The sequence below is a fragment of the Phoenix dactylifera genome, chromosome 8 (genome assembly GCF_009389715.1).
Source record: "Phoenix dactylifera cultivar Barhee BC4 chromosome 8, palm_55x_up_171113_PBpolish2nd_filt_p, whole genome shotgun sequence".
Taxonomy (NCBI): domain Eukaryota; kingdom Viridiplantae; phylum Streptophyta; class Magnoliopsida; order Arecales; family Arecaceae; genus Phoenix; species Phoenix dactylifera.
Window position 1 is genome coordinate 9850490 of NC_052399.1, and position 17904 is coordinate 9868393.

At 37.1% G+C, this 17904-nt stretch overlaps 1 protein-coding gene across 1 annotated transcript; it reads right to left on the reverse strand.

Annotated features, from left to right (window-relative positions):
* Window positions 1-6973: 6973 nt before the first annotated feature.
* LOC103711257 (annexin D2) lies at window positions 6974-10435 on the reverse strand. The gene is made up of 5 exons (XM_039128886.1): window positions 10268-10435; window positions 10015-10160; window positions 9712-9930; window positions 8565-8777; window positions 6974-7563 (listed from the first exon to the last, which is right to left on the reverse strand). The coding sequence occupies exons 1-5, from the start codon at window positions 10341-10343 to the stop codon at window positions 7270-7272; spliced, it is 948 nt and encodes a 315-aa protein (XP_038984814.1). The 5' UTR covers window positions 10344-10435; the 3' UTR covers window positions 6974-7269.
* Window positions 10436-17904: the final 7469 nt, after the last annotated feature.

The window sequence follows — 17904 nt, forward strand, 5'->3', positions numbered from 1 at the left end:
AGAACATCATCACTTCCAATCAAGTCCAGTGTTTATTTGCAAACCTCTCAAATGAATGGTGAAGTTAACCCCCTGAGTTTATTTGCAAACCATAGCAGCATAATGATGCAAACATAGAACCTAACTAGGCCAGAATGATCTCTACTGGAAGGCTCTGCAATTAGTGCATGGAATTTTTTTTGTTAAGCATTTTATTCAGCAACATAGCTTAAATGCCTGATGATGGATTAGTCATAAAATTTTTAAAATGTAGCTAAAATAAAATTACTCACAAGTTAACTATCATTTATAGAGTAATTAAGATAATTACGAACTTGTAAACTCTGCTGCTTATGGCCCTTGTACATCATAACTTGCATACACGAATCATGTTCATGTTTCTTCGCTTCTCTAATCTTTTAAGTTTTTCAACTCCTCCAGCTCGTTATTGATTTGCTCTATTACTCTTATCAGAACTCTCACAGCAAAATTCTTACTGCCTGGATTTTTCTCACATACAGAAAAAGCTATCTCATGCCTCCTAGGTTGGTTCTGGGCCTTTTTTGTTGGTGGTGGTGATGGTGTTGCTGCTGCTGCTTGCCTTTACATCATCTTCTTATGCTCAACCATATGTCCAAGCTCAGAGCAAATTATCTCAAACCATACAAAATCTCATCATAGCAAGTGGACAATTTCCATCCTGAGCCTCAAACCGACCTCCACTGAAGAGAACAGGATACAGTTGCAGATTTGTAGAAAATAACGATAATTAAGTGATAAGAATATGGGTCTTTAGCAGACGGCATGAAATAAAGGGTTGGAAATGGATAGAACTGAAGCCCTAATATGTCAAGATCTTCATATTAATGCTCTATCCTTTAGACGCGTCCCAATGTTTCTTATAGCATTCACCTTGGTCATACAAGTTTCCCTGCATGTATCTTAAATTTCAAGTTCCCTCATCATATGCCCGATTGGATGTTTCCTTTCTCATTATCAGCTTTCTACGTACATTACATGCACCAGCAATCAGTAAGTCGTACGTAACAACATCACGAAAAAGCCTACAAGCAAGCATCTCCTGCTTCAGCATTAGAGCATGAACTATGTTTCCTCCTTGAACGTCGATCAATGCATTGCACGTGAAGGCATTTGGTTCCACGACCATTGCAGCCATCATATCTGACTGGAGAAGGAAGAGGAAGGCGCCTTCTGATTCCAAAACCGGGGAGGTCTTTTGACTTCTAGATTGCACTTTTCACTTCGTTGACGTGGTTGGGAGCATGACCAATGACAGATTTTATTTTTATTTTTATTTTTTTTTTGTTCAGTTGTATCCACAGCAAATCACCTGCTTGATCAACTTTGGTTTCTTGAAAACTTTTGAATGTTCGGCGGAGAGTGTAATCTAACAAAGAACTAGCCATTTCCATTTTATGACCTTCAGGGCTTAACGGGCAGTATTTCCCTGATGTAAGATAAGCCATCCGAGCCGAATAGCTTGGTGGGCAAATGCATGGGAGTCAAAGATCACCTTGGACAGATCCAAAGGTATGTGATTATTGCTATCAACAGATAAAAGCACCTCGTACCTCCCATCATCCTGTAATAAAAAGAAACCGTAACTCCTCGTCGATCCCATTCCCCCGTCCTCTCTAATCGCATTCCAATGGGCAAGCCCATCACAGAAGTGGTATCGCCGGCGGCCGGCGGCCGGCGGCCTCCCATCAACGGTGTCCCCCCTTACCGTGGACGCAGGCGTCAGCGGCCATGGTTGTTGGTGGTTAAATCCCCATAGGTGGTCAACTCGCATAGTGCTGATTGGCGAGGGGGAGAGGTGGGGGGGTGTAAGTCTGGGAGAGGTGGAGGCTTGAGTTGCATCAGTCAAGGAAATGGAGATACACCAAAGTTGACTCTTTAGAAACGTAATCTTCACATTTCATGGTTATGCTTTCATCTACACCTTTTTTCTTTAGAGAGAATTAAACTTTCAAAAAAAGTTATAGGAGATTCTATATCTTTGGTGGCTAGGAAGGAAGATAAATCAGAAGTTTCTATGAATATATGCTAAAAAATTTGTATTAAAAATAAGATTTGAATTGCTCGTTCGGTTCATGGCACTAGTATACTTTATATATATATAAGTTGAGTCTACAATAAAATTTCATAATTATGGAAAAGATATTAGGACCAGATATAGTATAATATAATAGAAAAATCTTATGATTTGGCACAAATACTAAATTTAAATGTGACAATTAGATCCTATTATTTTTGGAGATTACTTTGAATTGATATACCAAGTTTGTGCATGCAATATGTGGCAGCTGTAATATCCAATATCGTACATACTATAATAGACGAGATTGTGCACGATTTTGACAACTGTAATACTCCCCCTTAAGTTGGTATGTGTAGTTCTATAACATCCAACTTGCATAGCAGATAAAAAAAATGATCACGATCTAAAGCCTTGGTAAAAATATCAGCACACTAGTTGTCACTTCGAAGGAACTTGGTTTGGATTGTGCCTATTTTTATTTTTTTTTGGAGCAACATGACAATCTATTCGATATATTTTGTCCACTCATGGAATACAGAGGTTGAAGCAATATAAAATATCGTTTGGTTATCATAATAAAGAGATATAGGTTGACGGTGGTGAATAACCATGTTAAAGAGTAGAGTTTGGAGCTAGATTAATTTAAAAGTGGTAGAGGCCATTGATCGATACTCAGCTTTAGTGGTGGAGCTAGATACAGTACTTTGTTTCTTTGTGCTCCATGAGACAGGGTTATCATCAAAAAAGCTGCAATAACTTATAACAGAACGGCGAGTAATGGAACAACTCACCCAATTAGTATCACAATTAGCACTAAGATAAAGTTGTTCGAAGCAGCCATGAGGATACTAAAGTCGGGGCATGATTTAAGGTATCTTAAGACTCGAAGAATAAAGGTAATGTCTGGACGAGTGATTGTGAGATAAATCAAACGACCTATTAGGCGTCTGTATGATCCAGGATCATTTGAAGGTTCTCCAACGTCAGGTGATAGTTTTAAATTTTGCTCTATCGGGGTGTGCGCTAGTTTAGAACCTAGAACAATCATAGAACCCCATAGGGAATTGAAAAACCTTTTCACGTTGAAAGATCCAGTTCAACTTTTTCATTGTACCACAAGTGCAAGTAGTAAGTGGATATAAATAATTGATTTCATCCCAATATGCTTTGAGTGTAGTAAAATAAGAAGCAAGAGAAAATTGATCTTAAATATGCATTGAGATATCTCGCTTGATATGATAAATTTGGGTAGATTTACCATGAGAAAAATGCTCCTCCAGATCTTCCTATGACTCTTTTGTAGTTTCAAAATAGACTAGACTGCTCACAAGATCTTTGTGGACTGCATTCTAAATCTAGAAAAGCACCATAGTATTGCAACGTTTCCATACATCAAGTGTTGTTGAACTTTTATCAAATTTTTTAAGCAAGCCATCAATAAAGCCAATTTTATTTTTGGCTAAGAGAACAGTCTTCATAGCACGCCACCATAGAGAATAATTCTCACCAGTAAAGACTTGAGAGACCAGGACCATGCTTGGGTTATCTGAGTGGTGGAGAAAAAACAGTGACGTTATATCAGCACTAAGATTGAAAATAACTGTAGAAGAGGCGATGATTATCAAATGGAGAATAGAGGGCCAAGGAAAATGAACACCAAGAGGATACGACAAGAGAAAAAGAAAGAGGGGTTGAGTGATCAAGAAAAAACTGTTCTGATATCATGAAAAATTTATATTAGAAATAAGATTTGAATTGCTTATTTTGTTCATGGTACTAGTATGCTTTATATACAAGTTGAGCCCCCTAGATATAGTAGAATATAACAATAAAATTTCATGATTATGGAAAAGATACTAGGAACCAGATATAGTATAATACAATAGCAAAATCCTATAATTTGGTACAAATACTAAATTTGAATATGACAATCAGATATAATTTTTGGAGATTGCTCTCAGCTGATATACTAAGATTATGCATGCAATATGTAGTGATTGTAACATCAAATATTGTACATACTATAATAGGCGAGATTATGTATGATTCTAACAACTATTATATATGCAATTCCAATAAGCTAAATAAGCAATTCACATGAACCTACAAAACTTAAATTCACTATAACCACTGCTTGAATTCACCATCACCATATTTAGAGGTGCAAATAGGTCGGGTCGGACCGAGTCATGAGTGACCCCAACCCAACCTGATTTCTTGTTCGGGTTCTAATTTTGAACCCAGACCCAACCCAATAGAAAATCGGGTCCGGTCGGTTCGGTTCGGATCCACGGCTACAATTTTTGACTCAATGGGTCATTCAAGTCGGGTCGGGTCCATGTATAACTTGGACCTAATCCAAAAAAATTGGGTTCAGTTTGAGTCCAGTTCAGATTCAGGCCTTGGCGAAAAATTCCACAACCCCGCAAGAACAATCAACGTGCAAAACAAAAGCAACAAATTAAAAGAGAATCAGAATCATAGAGAGCCTGAATGGGGCTATGGCAAAACAACTTGTAGTATATGGCATGCTGACATGAAAATACATGAATAAAGCATACATGCAGCCCATTTATGCATTTCATCAGGCATATTCAGCACAGCATGCTGACATCTATAACTTTATCGGCAATACAATGAATGCAAAACAAAATATCGATCACCACAAAACCTCAAACAACAAACAATCAGATCAAAATTATAGCAAAATTAAATAATAATAAATAAGAATAATAACATAAATAAAGTAGAAAATTTGGTTTCTCCAGTAAGCACCTACAGATCGCCCATAGAATGGTTCAAGTCAAAAATACATCGAACCTATCAAACAAAGGTGGATCCCAAAAAGGCTGAAACCTAGGGTTATACAAGGACCCGACCCAGAGTAATATCTCGAGGAGGAAGACCTAGGGTTTCGAAGAACCGAAGAAGGGAGGAATATCTAGAGGAGGAAGAAAGAGAGGATGGAGGAGAACAAGGTAGGGTAAGTTGCAAATTTAGGATTTTGGAGGAGGGAGATACCTTGGGAGTCGGGACGAAGCACGCCGAAGTTGTCGGACGCCGAAGAGACTCGTTGAATCACTACAAGCTCTAGGGTTTTGCACAAGCATGAAGGGGGAGATCGATCTAATTCGGAAAGGAAGGGTTTTGCACTTTTGCTAAGGCTCCAAATGGTCCTCGGCCTCAAGGGAGATTGAAAGAGAGTGATTGGGAAACAGGGAAAACGAAATGGCTGAAAAGCTTGAAGCAAGAAAGGTTTTGCACTCTAAATAGTCCGCAGCTTCAAGGGAGATCGAGAGAGAGCGATTGGGAAATAAGAAAAGCCGAATGGCTGAAAGCCTAAAGCAATGAAGACTAAAGAGAGAAAAGCAATTGGACCTCATGGAGTCAGAGCGACAAAGTTGAAGAGTTGTAGTCGAAGCGATTGAGAAGACTCAGAACTTAGAAGACAAGTGAGCGATTGGGTAATTCCTTGTGGTAGTGGCCTGCGTGCTGTGGGTCTGTAGGCCCAAAATGGATAATCTTGGTTCAAGTCGGGTCAAATCAGATCGTTGAGTAGACGATCCAAAATTGACCCAAAAAATAATGGGTCAGATCGAGTTGGGTCGAGATTCAGTAAACCTAGACTAGAACCGAAAAATAGAATGGGTCCAATTTGAAACCCTGACCCGGCCCCATGGATCCTTAAAAACGGGTCGGATCAGAGTCATTTCAGGTCCGGTCGGATCACGGGTCAACCCGACTCATTTACAATCTTAACCATATTCTTCCCATTCATGTTGAAGGACCAACAGCCGATTGCTTTCCTGCATAGATGTGAGGACAAACTTTCGCACAATGGTGAATGACAGCCACCATTGCGGCCACCAGATTAGGCTAATCCGGCAAGTGCTGCCAGCATTTGACAACTCGGAGAACCAGGGCCGTAACGTCGCTAATAGTTGTATAGGTTTAAGATATGGCATTAAATATAAAGACCATCTGGTTCATCAGCTGTACAATTCGTCTGTTCGATTTTGCGTGAAACCAACTTGCAATAATGACACAAGAAAGATAGGGCAGTGAAAGAACATTCCCCCAAGTTGTTGAAGAATTTGTGCAGTCCAAGTAAAAATGCTTTTGAAACTAGCATTGTTCCTTTCAATATCTGTATACATCCGGACGATCTCGTTCCGATCGTGACTGCAGCCCTATCTTTTGGTACTTTCTCCTTTCCAGACTATCTAACAAATGAAACTTCCGCACTTTTTGTTTTCACAGAGAAACAACTCCACATTAGAGGTGCAAATGAGTCGGATCGGATCGGGTCATGAACGATCCTGATTCAATCTGATTTCTTGTTCGGATCCTAATTTTAGACTCAAACCCAACCCGATAGAATATCATATCGGATCGAATCCATCTCTATAATTTTTGATCCAATAAGTCATTCAGATTGGATCCATGTATAATCCGAACCTAACTAAAAATATTCGGATCCGGTTCGAATCCGAATCGAGTTAATCCATCTATAGCTTCAGAACTTATATTTGCACCCCTACAGGTTATAGCCTGAGGGTCCAAATAATTTTAAAAATTCGGATCGGATCGAAACTGCATTCAGTAAATCTAGATCCAACCAAAAAAAATTGGCCAGATCAGATCTAAGCAAATCGGGTCGGGTCGGATCATGGGTCAACAAGACCCATTTGCAGCCTTACTCTACACCCATCTCCAGTGCACGAGACATGCCCGGCACTAATTTCTAATAACTTTTGCAAAACCTTTGGGTGCTTGTGAGCACGAACCAAGCAACTTCAGGATTCGGAAGCAACGGTAATGCTTCTTGATGTCTTCTCCAGAAGTTTGGAAAACAATTCTAAGTTGTCAGATACGACACGTCCCCAATACATAACCTCACAGGAAGTAAACCCTTCTTCCAGCACCTGTAACTTATTAAAACATGCATTTATCGCTCAAACACAAGATGGATTAATATATTCAGCACCTTGGCGGATAAAAAAACCCACATCTAACAATGCAACATAAAACTGAAAATAAGTAAACGCATCCCTCAAGTTTGATGCAAGGCACACAGAGACACATTATTTGCACCTTGGCATGTCATAAGACCTAAAACAAGCCAACACTCCCGCTAAGGCAAACCAAGACATTATTCCCACACACAAAAGGGACATGATGGTATAAACGGGGTTACCAAGATGCCAGGTACTGAACCTCAAGAGAGCTTAGGCATCCTCTCCTATCAATGCAAGAAGGAAGTCCTCGTAGTCTCCAGTGGTGTCCTTTTTAATGGCACGTTCCAGAGGCACGCTGTTTCTCTTGTAGTATATCTCCTTTATCGGTTTCATATTCACCTCAGCATGAGTGGTTATGACTCGAGTAAGAGCGTACTCATCTGTCCCCACTTTGTTGATTGCAAGCCGGATGACCTTCTCAAGATATCTTTCAGGGCAAATGATGCAACGTACGATGCTCCTCAGTGCAGAGAGGAAGTCATCCTTAGGATCAGCCTTCAAGTCCTGAGAATGCAAGAAACAGTATAGGTTTAAATCAGCAATCTGAGTTCAGTTGCATATTTCATCTTTAGGTGCGTTGTAGCTTTTGCCCACCTACTTTTGTTTATATTCCCACTGAAAAGGAGAAGGTTTTTCTTCCTATTTTGACTGCAATTATCAAATTTAATTTGGTGATAATCGGGCAATAATGGTATGTGTAATTTAAGGCGAAGAAAGGCATTATGTGTTGGAAACATCAGGCAAGAAAGAGGTTTCAGCATTCACAAAATCTACAAGGTTCTTATGTCGTGAGGGATGTGACCAATGTTAGGTCCATAATCTACCAAAGCTTTTGGTGTTCTATGATTCACCTCCGAATAATGAGTAGGTAGTTCGATCTTTTTGATTCTTGTCTTCCTAGTAAATGGGGATCCGGAGCAATAGGTCGAAGTCTTCATGGTACTAAGATAAATCTAATGGAATATTAATGAAGTACATAAAATGGTACTACAATTGCAATTTTAGAATTTAAAGCTGTAATATGATAGCCATATATATAAATATAACTGGACTTATGCTAGTCCACCGGTCTGCACCTCTGTCCTCAGTGCATGAACTAGGGAGAGAGGTCCCAGAACCCTGAAGCTGGCATTCCCACCATATTTTCTCAAAGAAAGAAATATAACTGGATTCTTAAGGTGAAGAATGCATAAAGTTTAAAAAAGGAAGTGAAATATGTGTGGGTGCGCCGGTGAGAGAAGAAATTGCAGGACCTAAGAAAATTCAGAATAAATTTGAGAAATCAAGAATTAATAAAAGGCATATAGGCCCCAAATAGAGGCTTCCCATGTGTTGTTCTGTCTATGGGCAAGTCAGTTAAGACAAATCTCAGCCAGCACAAGTATTGGACCTCAGTGACATGACTTATTCTTATTTCTTACATGTTAGAGTCCATGAAAACAGAGCATTAATATAAACCATAATATAGAAAAAGATAATTTTAATATTTTAACAGTTGTAAGTACCTTGTTAATTGGATGACCAAATTCATTGTTGTAATCATTGAACGTTGCAAGCAGTTGTGCTTTGCTCCTTGTAGTTAGAATTCTAATGATTTCTTCATGGCCATAATCCTTGTCGTTTATCTTTTCATGCAGCACCTTAGCCTCTGACTTCGCCAGTGACGCATTCACTTCAAGACCCTCATAACGGTATGAGCTTACGAGTGGCACAAGAAGCTGGACATAACAAGCATTGCTCAATAATTCACCAAGTAAAATCAGAAGTAAAATTGTTCTGAAAACTTCTCAAGCTCTACCTCCTCCCGTAAAATAACAAGATCATAAGGAAAATAAAATGGCATCAAACACTAAAAAAATACTTGCCATGAATCTAAACCACAATGAAACTACTGTAGACCTCAATTTAACAAAACATGATGAGAGGCACGATGTCAGCGTCTAATGTCTTTGAAGGTCCCCGAGATTGCGAATCAGTATAATGGCACTAATATTCTCAGGGGTCCATTATATAATATAATTAACAACCATTATGTAATCATTCCACCATGAATTAAATAAGGTACTACTTAAGTTACAACGAGCTGTTATTTTGTCAAATAATGATGTTATTTTACTATTATCATCCATTATTTCCTGTTTTAATGATCAATAATGGCATCATTAATAGATGTTGTATTATTATTCAAAAAATAGTCCTTTTATATCCGGTATATCGTAATGGCTAATAATGGTGACCCTTCGGGACTCCGAATTATAGAAACCTTGATGCGTGCGGATAAGCAACCATTTATTTTATTTTTTAACTACCTTCCTTTTAATTACCCTCCTAAAAACGACCAAGAAACCGAAACCAAAGTGAAAAATCAAATCTTTTTGGGTTTTTTTTCTTCAATTCTGAGGAGAGAGAAAACATCACGGCATAAAAACTAGATTTCGAAATCCGGACACAATACATAATCATCTTCCAATCCATGCATAAACAACCCCGATATTCTCATTTTATCTTTCCTACCCCAACACAAACAGAACCTAAATGGGATTGAAAATCAAAACTTCAACGCAACTAAACCCAAAAAAAGGAAAAAAAAACTTTTTTTTCCTCAGATCGATCAGATCAAAGACAGGACCAGCGACCAGCGCGGCGAGTTACCTTCCGGAAATCCCCACTAGTGTGGGCCGCGACGTCCTCCTCAAGCGATCTCTTGAAGCGGGCATGGTACGCCCTCCGGACCGCGAACAGCTCGTCAGCAGTCCTCGTCACGGCGATCTCAATCAACGCGCGGTTCCCGGGGGACCACTTCTTCAAGGCCTCGTTGGCCAGCATGGCGTCCCTCTCCGGGGGGTCCAGCATCCACAGCAGCACGGCTTTCTGTTCCCAGATCAAGCAACAGATCAAAGAAGAGAAGGGAAAAAGAAGACATCTTTGAGAGAAGAAACAAGAAAGAGAGAAGACCTCGAAGTCCCGGGTGAGCTCCCTTTCGAAGGCCTTGAGGATATCCTCGCCGTAGGCCTGGGCGTAGGCGTCGCGGATCTGGCGTCGCTGGGCAGCGGAGCGGTGGGCCACGATGGAGATGATCAGCCCCTCGTTCGTGCCCCATCCTGCCAATAAGAGATCCAAAAAGATCGATCAAAACCCTAACCGTAGCTGCGATCTTGAGATCGGAAACGGAGAAGACGCATAGGAGGCGGAGGGGGGGAGGAGGCACCTTCGAAGGCCTTGCGGAGCTGCTCGCTGTCGTCGTAGGGGGACGGAACCGAAACGGGAATCGAGAGTGTCGACATCCTTTCTCACGGAAACGTAGCGGAGAGACCTGAGAGGAAGCCGAAAGAATCCGAAGGAGGCAGCCGGAGACGACAGCGGAGGGAGGGAAAGGAGAGAGGGTTTTAAAGGTCGGCACCGCTTAGTCTTCGAAAACGTGCGCATGGATAAATATATGCGGGAACGTCGGAAGCCGTCCATCGGACGTTGAAGGGCGACAAGAGTCGTAGAAAGAAAGACACGTGGTGGTCAGGATGTGTGCCTAATGGCTATCGACGGTGGATATTTCTTCGCATATGTGATTATTACGCGGACGCGGACATTTGGGTTCATGCGGGGCCGCGGCCCGCGTGTGCGAGCGCGTTCACGCGGGGACTGCACCGTGCCCGTGGAGGGCCCGAGGGGATCATTATTGGGATCTAGAGTTCAGTCACCTAAAACGACACCCAAGCCCACACTCACTAGATGACATATGGTGCTGTGTTCTGGGCCCCGGCGGTAGCCTGTAGGTGTGGAGTCGGTGCCGTTGTAGGGTAGATAGCAGGACTAACTTTTCATTTCTTTTCGCAAAGTTTTTTGTCGCTGTCCATTCTATGTCGTTATGTCTCGGTCTCTTTTGCATTTGCAATGATCACGAAATGGTTCGCAAATTTTTTTGTTACTGCCTATTTTATGTGATTTTTATCCCAAAATAACCTAATCTGATCTAAAATCATCCTATTTGATATACTAAATTTCAATAATTAAAAATTTAAAAATATTGATAAATAATATATTTGATATTTCATGAAAAATCAAAAATTGCTAACTATACAATACCAAAATCACCTCCGATATATTCTATAAAAATATATTTATTAACCATATAAAAGATATTTATAATAAAATATTAATATTTTTTTAATTTATTAATGATTAATATATTTATTAAAAATATATTTAGTAGTTCTAAAAATTATTAATCCTATAAAGATATATTAATTGCTATTATATAATTAATACTTATATTTAAATTTATAGCATATTTTTAATACTAATATTAATTCTAATTAGAATAATAAGGTAGGGGGACCCCTCTACGGTGATCGATTGGATACGGAGAGTGGATCGATATGGGGACGGCCACCCACTGATTCGTAAGACCCGCAGACTGGTTAGAGGTTTGGCTTCTTTCTAGGCAGCATATGTGTATCAGGAGACGAACAGAGTCACGGATTAGGTCGCTTCCTACGTAGCTCGGCACTCTGGAGAACTCTTTTGGACTAGTATCACGGAGGTTCCTCCTCCTTTGTATCATTTGGTTGCTTCTAACTTGGTAGGTTGTACTCATGTAAGGGCAATTTGAATGTCGTTTTCTACCAAAAAATAAAAGTAATATATGAAATAATATTATTATATAAATATATATTATAACGATATATTTGTACTATAATTTAAAATTATTATGGAATAATAATATGACAATAATATAATTAATAATATATTGTAATATTATATATATATATATCATAAATTCAATATATATAATATCAATATATAATATATATAATATTGATAAAATATATCAATTGTATATTGATATACTAATATATTTTCTTAGATCGTGAGACATTTTTGTCCCAAAATTTTAACCCAAGTTCTCTATCCTACAGCGATCTTGGATACCTAACCTTAAGGACGGATATCTTATTGTTGGGTTGGATGATGACTCAAGAAGTGAAAAATGTTGCAACCAAATACAACAATCTCATTATCTCCATCTTCATCATTTTTGATCTTGAGACGGTCCCTACAATACCAAAAACCTCTTCATATGTTATTTTGTTTTAATGTACTGATGTAGGATCGGCATTAACCATGATGATGAAATGGTTGTCAATTTTTTTTATCGCTGTCGGTTTGTTTTAATGTACTGATGTAGGGTAGATATTTACCATAATGACAAAATGGTCCTATCTATCTAGAATATCTGGTTCCTGGAGCAAGGCCTTATCCATTGGGCCAGGAGTCTGTAATTCTGGATGCCGAATTAATTAAAATTATGTCTATAATACTAGGTTGCCTGCACCCCACTGAAAACGTGGTTATTGCATTCATGATGATCTGAAATACTCTGCTTTAATCAATCACAAGCATTGAGTGTAATAAGATCATGGTCATTTATCAAAATACTTCCTACTGATCAATAATATGTATAATATATGTAAATAAAGATAAATAACAATAGCGAAAGATAGGCGATGCGAAAATAATCCAAACCCAGATTTCATCCTTTGAGTTGATCTTATCCATGTGTAACAGAGACTCTTTTCTTTAAAAACCACTAGAAGGCATTGCATATGCCACTCGTAATTGGTAAGTAAAAGCATAAGCCTTAGAACATAGATGAAATGTGAAAGTATTGAAAACAAGCATAGAAATATAATAGTTGAATTGAAAAATCATGATTTATATTCTTTTTGTAAGAAAAATGAATTTTAAATTTTTAAAGTCATCGTCATTTTTGGATATATCTAGTTTTAAAAAAGACGAGTCCAAAGAGAAGAAAAATCTTGAGACAATTGCAGAAATAAAACACAATTTGCCTATCTCCTTTGTTTAAGGGCATTATAAAATTTCATTTCAAATTAATGAAATTGTGTGATAAGTTTAGATACTTATCCAGCTTTGCTAAATTGAGGCTTAACAAAATCCAAAAGGTTTGAGTTTTATGAAAATACAATTTTAGTATCCTCTTGAAAACTTGTTTTGGAAAAATCTAATAAATCACATAACCTAAAAATTGATTTTACACCTTATTTTCCGCATGACTTGTTTTACACAGCTTGATATGTGATTACCTATTTCATAAATATCACAAATAACTAGATGATATCTTGGAAAAATATGTAAATTCTTTTAAATGCTTGAAATTGCCTACCAGACTAAAACATATCAATGGCTACATCTTGAGAGTACTCCATGCCTCATGTATTGAGCTTAAAATTTAAGTTTATAATCAAATTAAAATGCATATAGCTCTTGATTGACGGTTTGACACTGCATAAGGGCAAAATATTTAAGTTTCACTAAAGCATAATTCACCTGGTATCCTATGCATGGATTATAGAAATAATATTTCATCATTTGTTTGAGCCAATCACAAGTAATAGCTGCAAATAAATAAGATAACGATATTGCCTTGAAAAAATCACCGATCACTTGCTTAGATGGTATCGCATCTTGCCACTTCAGCAAGAAGTTGAGGGTTCAATCAAAATTGAAAATTTTCGTGAGTCAACTTGTTGCTCAACCAAGTTGAGTCAAAAACTAAGACAACCTATTTACACAATACCCTAACCAATGTTGGAAGTCCAAAGGCCGATTACATAGCGGCCACATGGTGGCACCAATAGCTAAGTAACAATAGTAAGAGGCTCTAATCTTGATAATAGGATTAGGTTGAGCACTAAGATTTGTTTTAACATGACGAGAGCAAAGTTTACTAGAGTCAAGAGTGTTAGATAGGACTACTTATATCACATCGCAACTCCTCTCACTCTTGGTTCTCTCCTTCTAGCTGTAATATTTGCTAAAACTTCATCCTGCTCATTTTCACCTATTAAAATATTAATATAAATTAATTTTTATGATTAACTAATTTCTTTCTTTTCTATATGCAAAATCTAATTGAACAAGACTTAACTACCCATTTTTCTTATTAAAATTTAAAGTTTTTACTCATGATTAAACCTATTGCTCCGATACCACTAAATGTCACGCCCCGAATCTAGATTATGACACGGTCATGCTATTGCAAATATATACATACAATAACACGAAGCCACTTAAAATTTTATAACATAAATAAACAATTTTATTTACAAATGTCATTACAAGTTTCATCAGAATGGAACGGTACAGAGCTTCTAAAATTTTAACATTTGATATTCAATTTTTCTAAACCCTGAAGTACATCAAGCTCCTTGATCCTAGCAATCTTAATTATCTAGAAAAAAAAAGAATAAAGTGGTGTGAGTTATACGGCTCAATAAGTAATAATGCACAATTTTACCAGATCAAGCATAATATTTTTCATGCCCATGCATTAATTTAAGAAATTAACAATTATAACAAAGTAAGTATTTCATATAGCATATATTCAAATTACTCATAAACAATGGATGTCCAATCATGCAAGTTCATAAATATGAATATGCATCATGTAAAATTCTTGCCATTATTCACACTTTGAAATCCATACTCTCGGATGGGGAGTGCAGCTGTGGTCACTATTATACCCGTGACAGGGCCGTAATATTTGCCAACTATTATTCTCCGTTGGCAGGCCATTTCATATTTAATTAAGTATTTGAAAACAATAAGATTGTGTCAATGTCACTTACCTTAATTTGCTCACAAAGTCTTAGGTTCATATGACAATTCTTTAATACCTAGTAATATCATCAAATTATTTGCTACTTGCATATTTACTTTCTATTTATTTACACTCTTTTCTTAATAAAAATCATTTATAGCCCATCCATAGGACTCAATTTCATTTTCAGGCCCATAGCCTGATTCAATTTCTGGTTCAGGCCCATGGCCTAATTTAGTTTTTGGTTCAGGTCTAATCTAATTTCTGGTTCAGATCTGATTCAGCTTCTGGTTCAGGACTGATTCAATTTTCTGATTCAAACCTGATTCAACTTCTGTTTCAAGTCTAATCTAATTTCTGTTACAGGTCTGACCGAATTTTTGATTCAGGTTTGACCCAATTTTAATTTCTGGTTCATGCCTGATTTAACTTCTAGTTTAGGCCCAATTACAAGGTTAGTCTATTCAGGCCCAGTGACCTAAATAATGGGTTTACAATCAGGCCTGTAGCCCAAATACCCTCTTTTTCTTTGGGTCGGCCTAAGTCCAATAGTCCAAATTAGTTGGGTTTAAAAGGGATTGTGGCTTGGACCAAGATCAGCCCGAGCCCAAATTAGTTAGGTTTAAAAAGGATTGTGGCTAGGACCAAGCCTAGTTATAGGGCTAACATTATAATTTTATTTCATTTTTATTTATTTATTATCCTAATTTTCTATTTATTTACTATTTATTTATGTATTTTTCTTTTCTTCCCTTCTCTTCTTTTTTCTTCTTTTTCTTTTTTTTTTCCTTTTTTTTTTCCTTTTTCTTCTCTTTTTTCTTCTTTCTTTTTCTTTTCTTCTTCTATTCTTTCCCTCTTCTTCTCTCCAGAAGCTTCTCTTGACCCTTCTCCTTCCCCCCCTTTCTTCTTCTTTCTTCTCCCGTGAAGGGAGGAGGGGAGGAGATGTCGGGCAACGACTGGCGCCTGTGGTCAAAGACCGTGACCGACTCCCACAGCCGGTGTCTGCAGTCGTGCCTGCGATCGACGCTCGCAGCGACGATGGTAGCGACTATGGGTCATCCACCAGTAAGCCCTTTTTTCCCCTTCTTATTCATCTCTCTTCTTTATTCCTTCTTTTCCGTTTTGATTTTATTATTATTTTTTAAAACCAGATCTACTCTACAAAGCATAAATTGTAGGGGAAAGGGATTAGGGCTTACCTAGCTTTGTGAAGGGTTGAGGTGCTTCCTTCGGTGGCTCGGCGGCCTCCCACTCCAATGACATCATGCTTGATCCGGCTTCTAATCACAGAGGAAGAAGAGACTGAGGAGTGGTAGAGATGTTTCTGAGAGGGTTTCTAAGGCTTTTTGTAGCCTTCATTGGAAGGGACGTGAGGAGGAATGACCGCCTTCGTGGGGGCCGCCTCTTCAACAGGCGGTTGTAACCGCCTGTGGTGGAACTTCGCAACCCCCCCCCCCCCCCAGTCTTTAGATGGGCTACCGACTTTGGCCCATCTAAAGGCCCAATAGTCACAAACATAAGTATATAACCTATTTGAGAGGCTGAGTGTTGAACTAAAGGTCAAATATATTCTATGTGTGGGATTTTTCTGGACACTATGTAGGAAATTAGAACATAAAAATATGCAAAAATTGAACTCAAAAATCAAAAAGTACCTCGAGATCCCTGAGAAGCCATTGATAATCGATGTAGCAATATCCTGCAGAAGAAGAAAACACAAGAGCAAGATAGATCTTCCTCTCCTTCTCCTCCTTGATGCTTGTTTTCTCAATAAGATAAATACCCCCTTTGAATGTAGAGACCTTAATACTCTAGAATTTCTTTACGGATAGATATTTATAGGAGTGGAGTGGGGATCTAGCCCAGTTAGTAGTACTAATGGGCACCTATTATAGAACTATTAACCAAATCAGACCTACACCATTACTTACTACACCATATAACTAAAATAATAAGGTCCAAAATAACTATATGATGATAAATAAGTTATGGGCTCCTTAAATATTCACGTAAATGACAACTTAGCCCATATTACATAATAAATCAAAATAAAATTTGTCCATAATCAATAGAAGCCCACCTTATGAGAAATTCTAACACTATGTTGTTCATGCAGCTAAGGCCCTGTTTGGGGGAGCTTTTGGAGGGCCAGAAAGCACTTTCTGGCCCTCCAAAAGTACTTTTAGATGAAAAACTATGTTTGGTAAATTTTTCAAAAAGCTGTTTCAGCTTTTGCGGAAAGCTGAAAACAGCTTTTGGGAGGAAGCTCCAATTTGGAGCTTTTAGGAGGAAGCTGTTTCAGCTTTTTTGGAAAGCTATATTTTTGACAAAAATGCCCATATTAAAATAACATAATTATATAGTTTATCCCTGTATAAACCTAAAAATCTGCTGGAGCCAAGAACCCAAGCCGTCAGACTCCCTTCCGTAAGAAAAGGTATTTTTTTTTCAATTTTTGTATGCATCTCTTGAACCACATTTTAGAAGAAAAATTTTTTAAATCCTTTTCTATACCTTCCAAAATCAATCTATTGTTTTTTTTATCATCAACCTCGCGGCCCACGCTGAGGTCCTCCTCGAGCGTGGACCATGAAGAAGAGCCCCTGGACCGCGGAAAATTATTTTATGGAAAATTATGAAAAATTATTATGAAAAATTATTTTATACTAATAATTATAATATTTTATATCTTTATTTTTGTATTATACTATAAATATAATATCATATTATATTATATCATAATACATTAATATATTATGTTAAATAATTTAATATTATATTATATTATGGAAAATTAATTTATACTAATAATTATAATATTTTATACCTTTATTTTTGTATTATACTATAAATATAATATCATATTATATTATATCATAATACATTAATATGTTATGTTAAATAATTTAATATTATGTTATATTATGAAAAATTAATTTATACTAATAATTATAATATTTTATACCTTTATTATTGTATTATACTATAAATATTGTATTATATTACATTACATTATAATACATTAATATGTTATTTTAAATAATTTAATATTATGGTATATTATGGAAAATTAATTTATAATATTAATTATAATATTTTATACCTTTATTTTTGTATTAAACTATAAATATAATATCATATTATATTATATCATAATACATTAATATGTTATGTTAAATAATTTAATATTATGTTATATTATGAAAAATTAATTTATACTAATAATT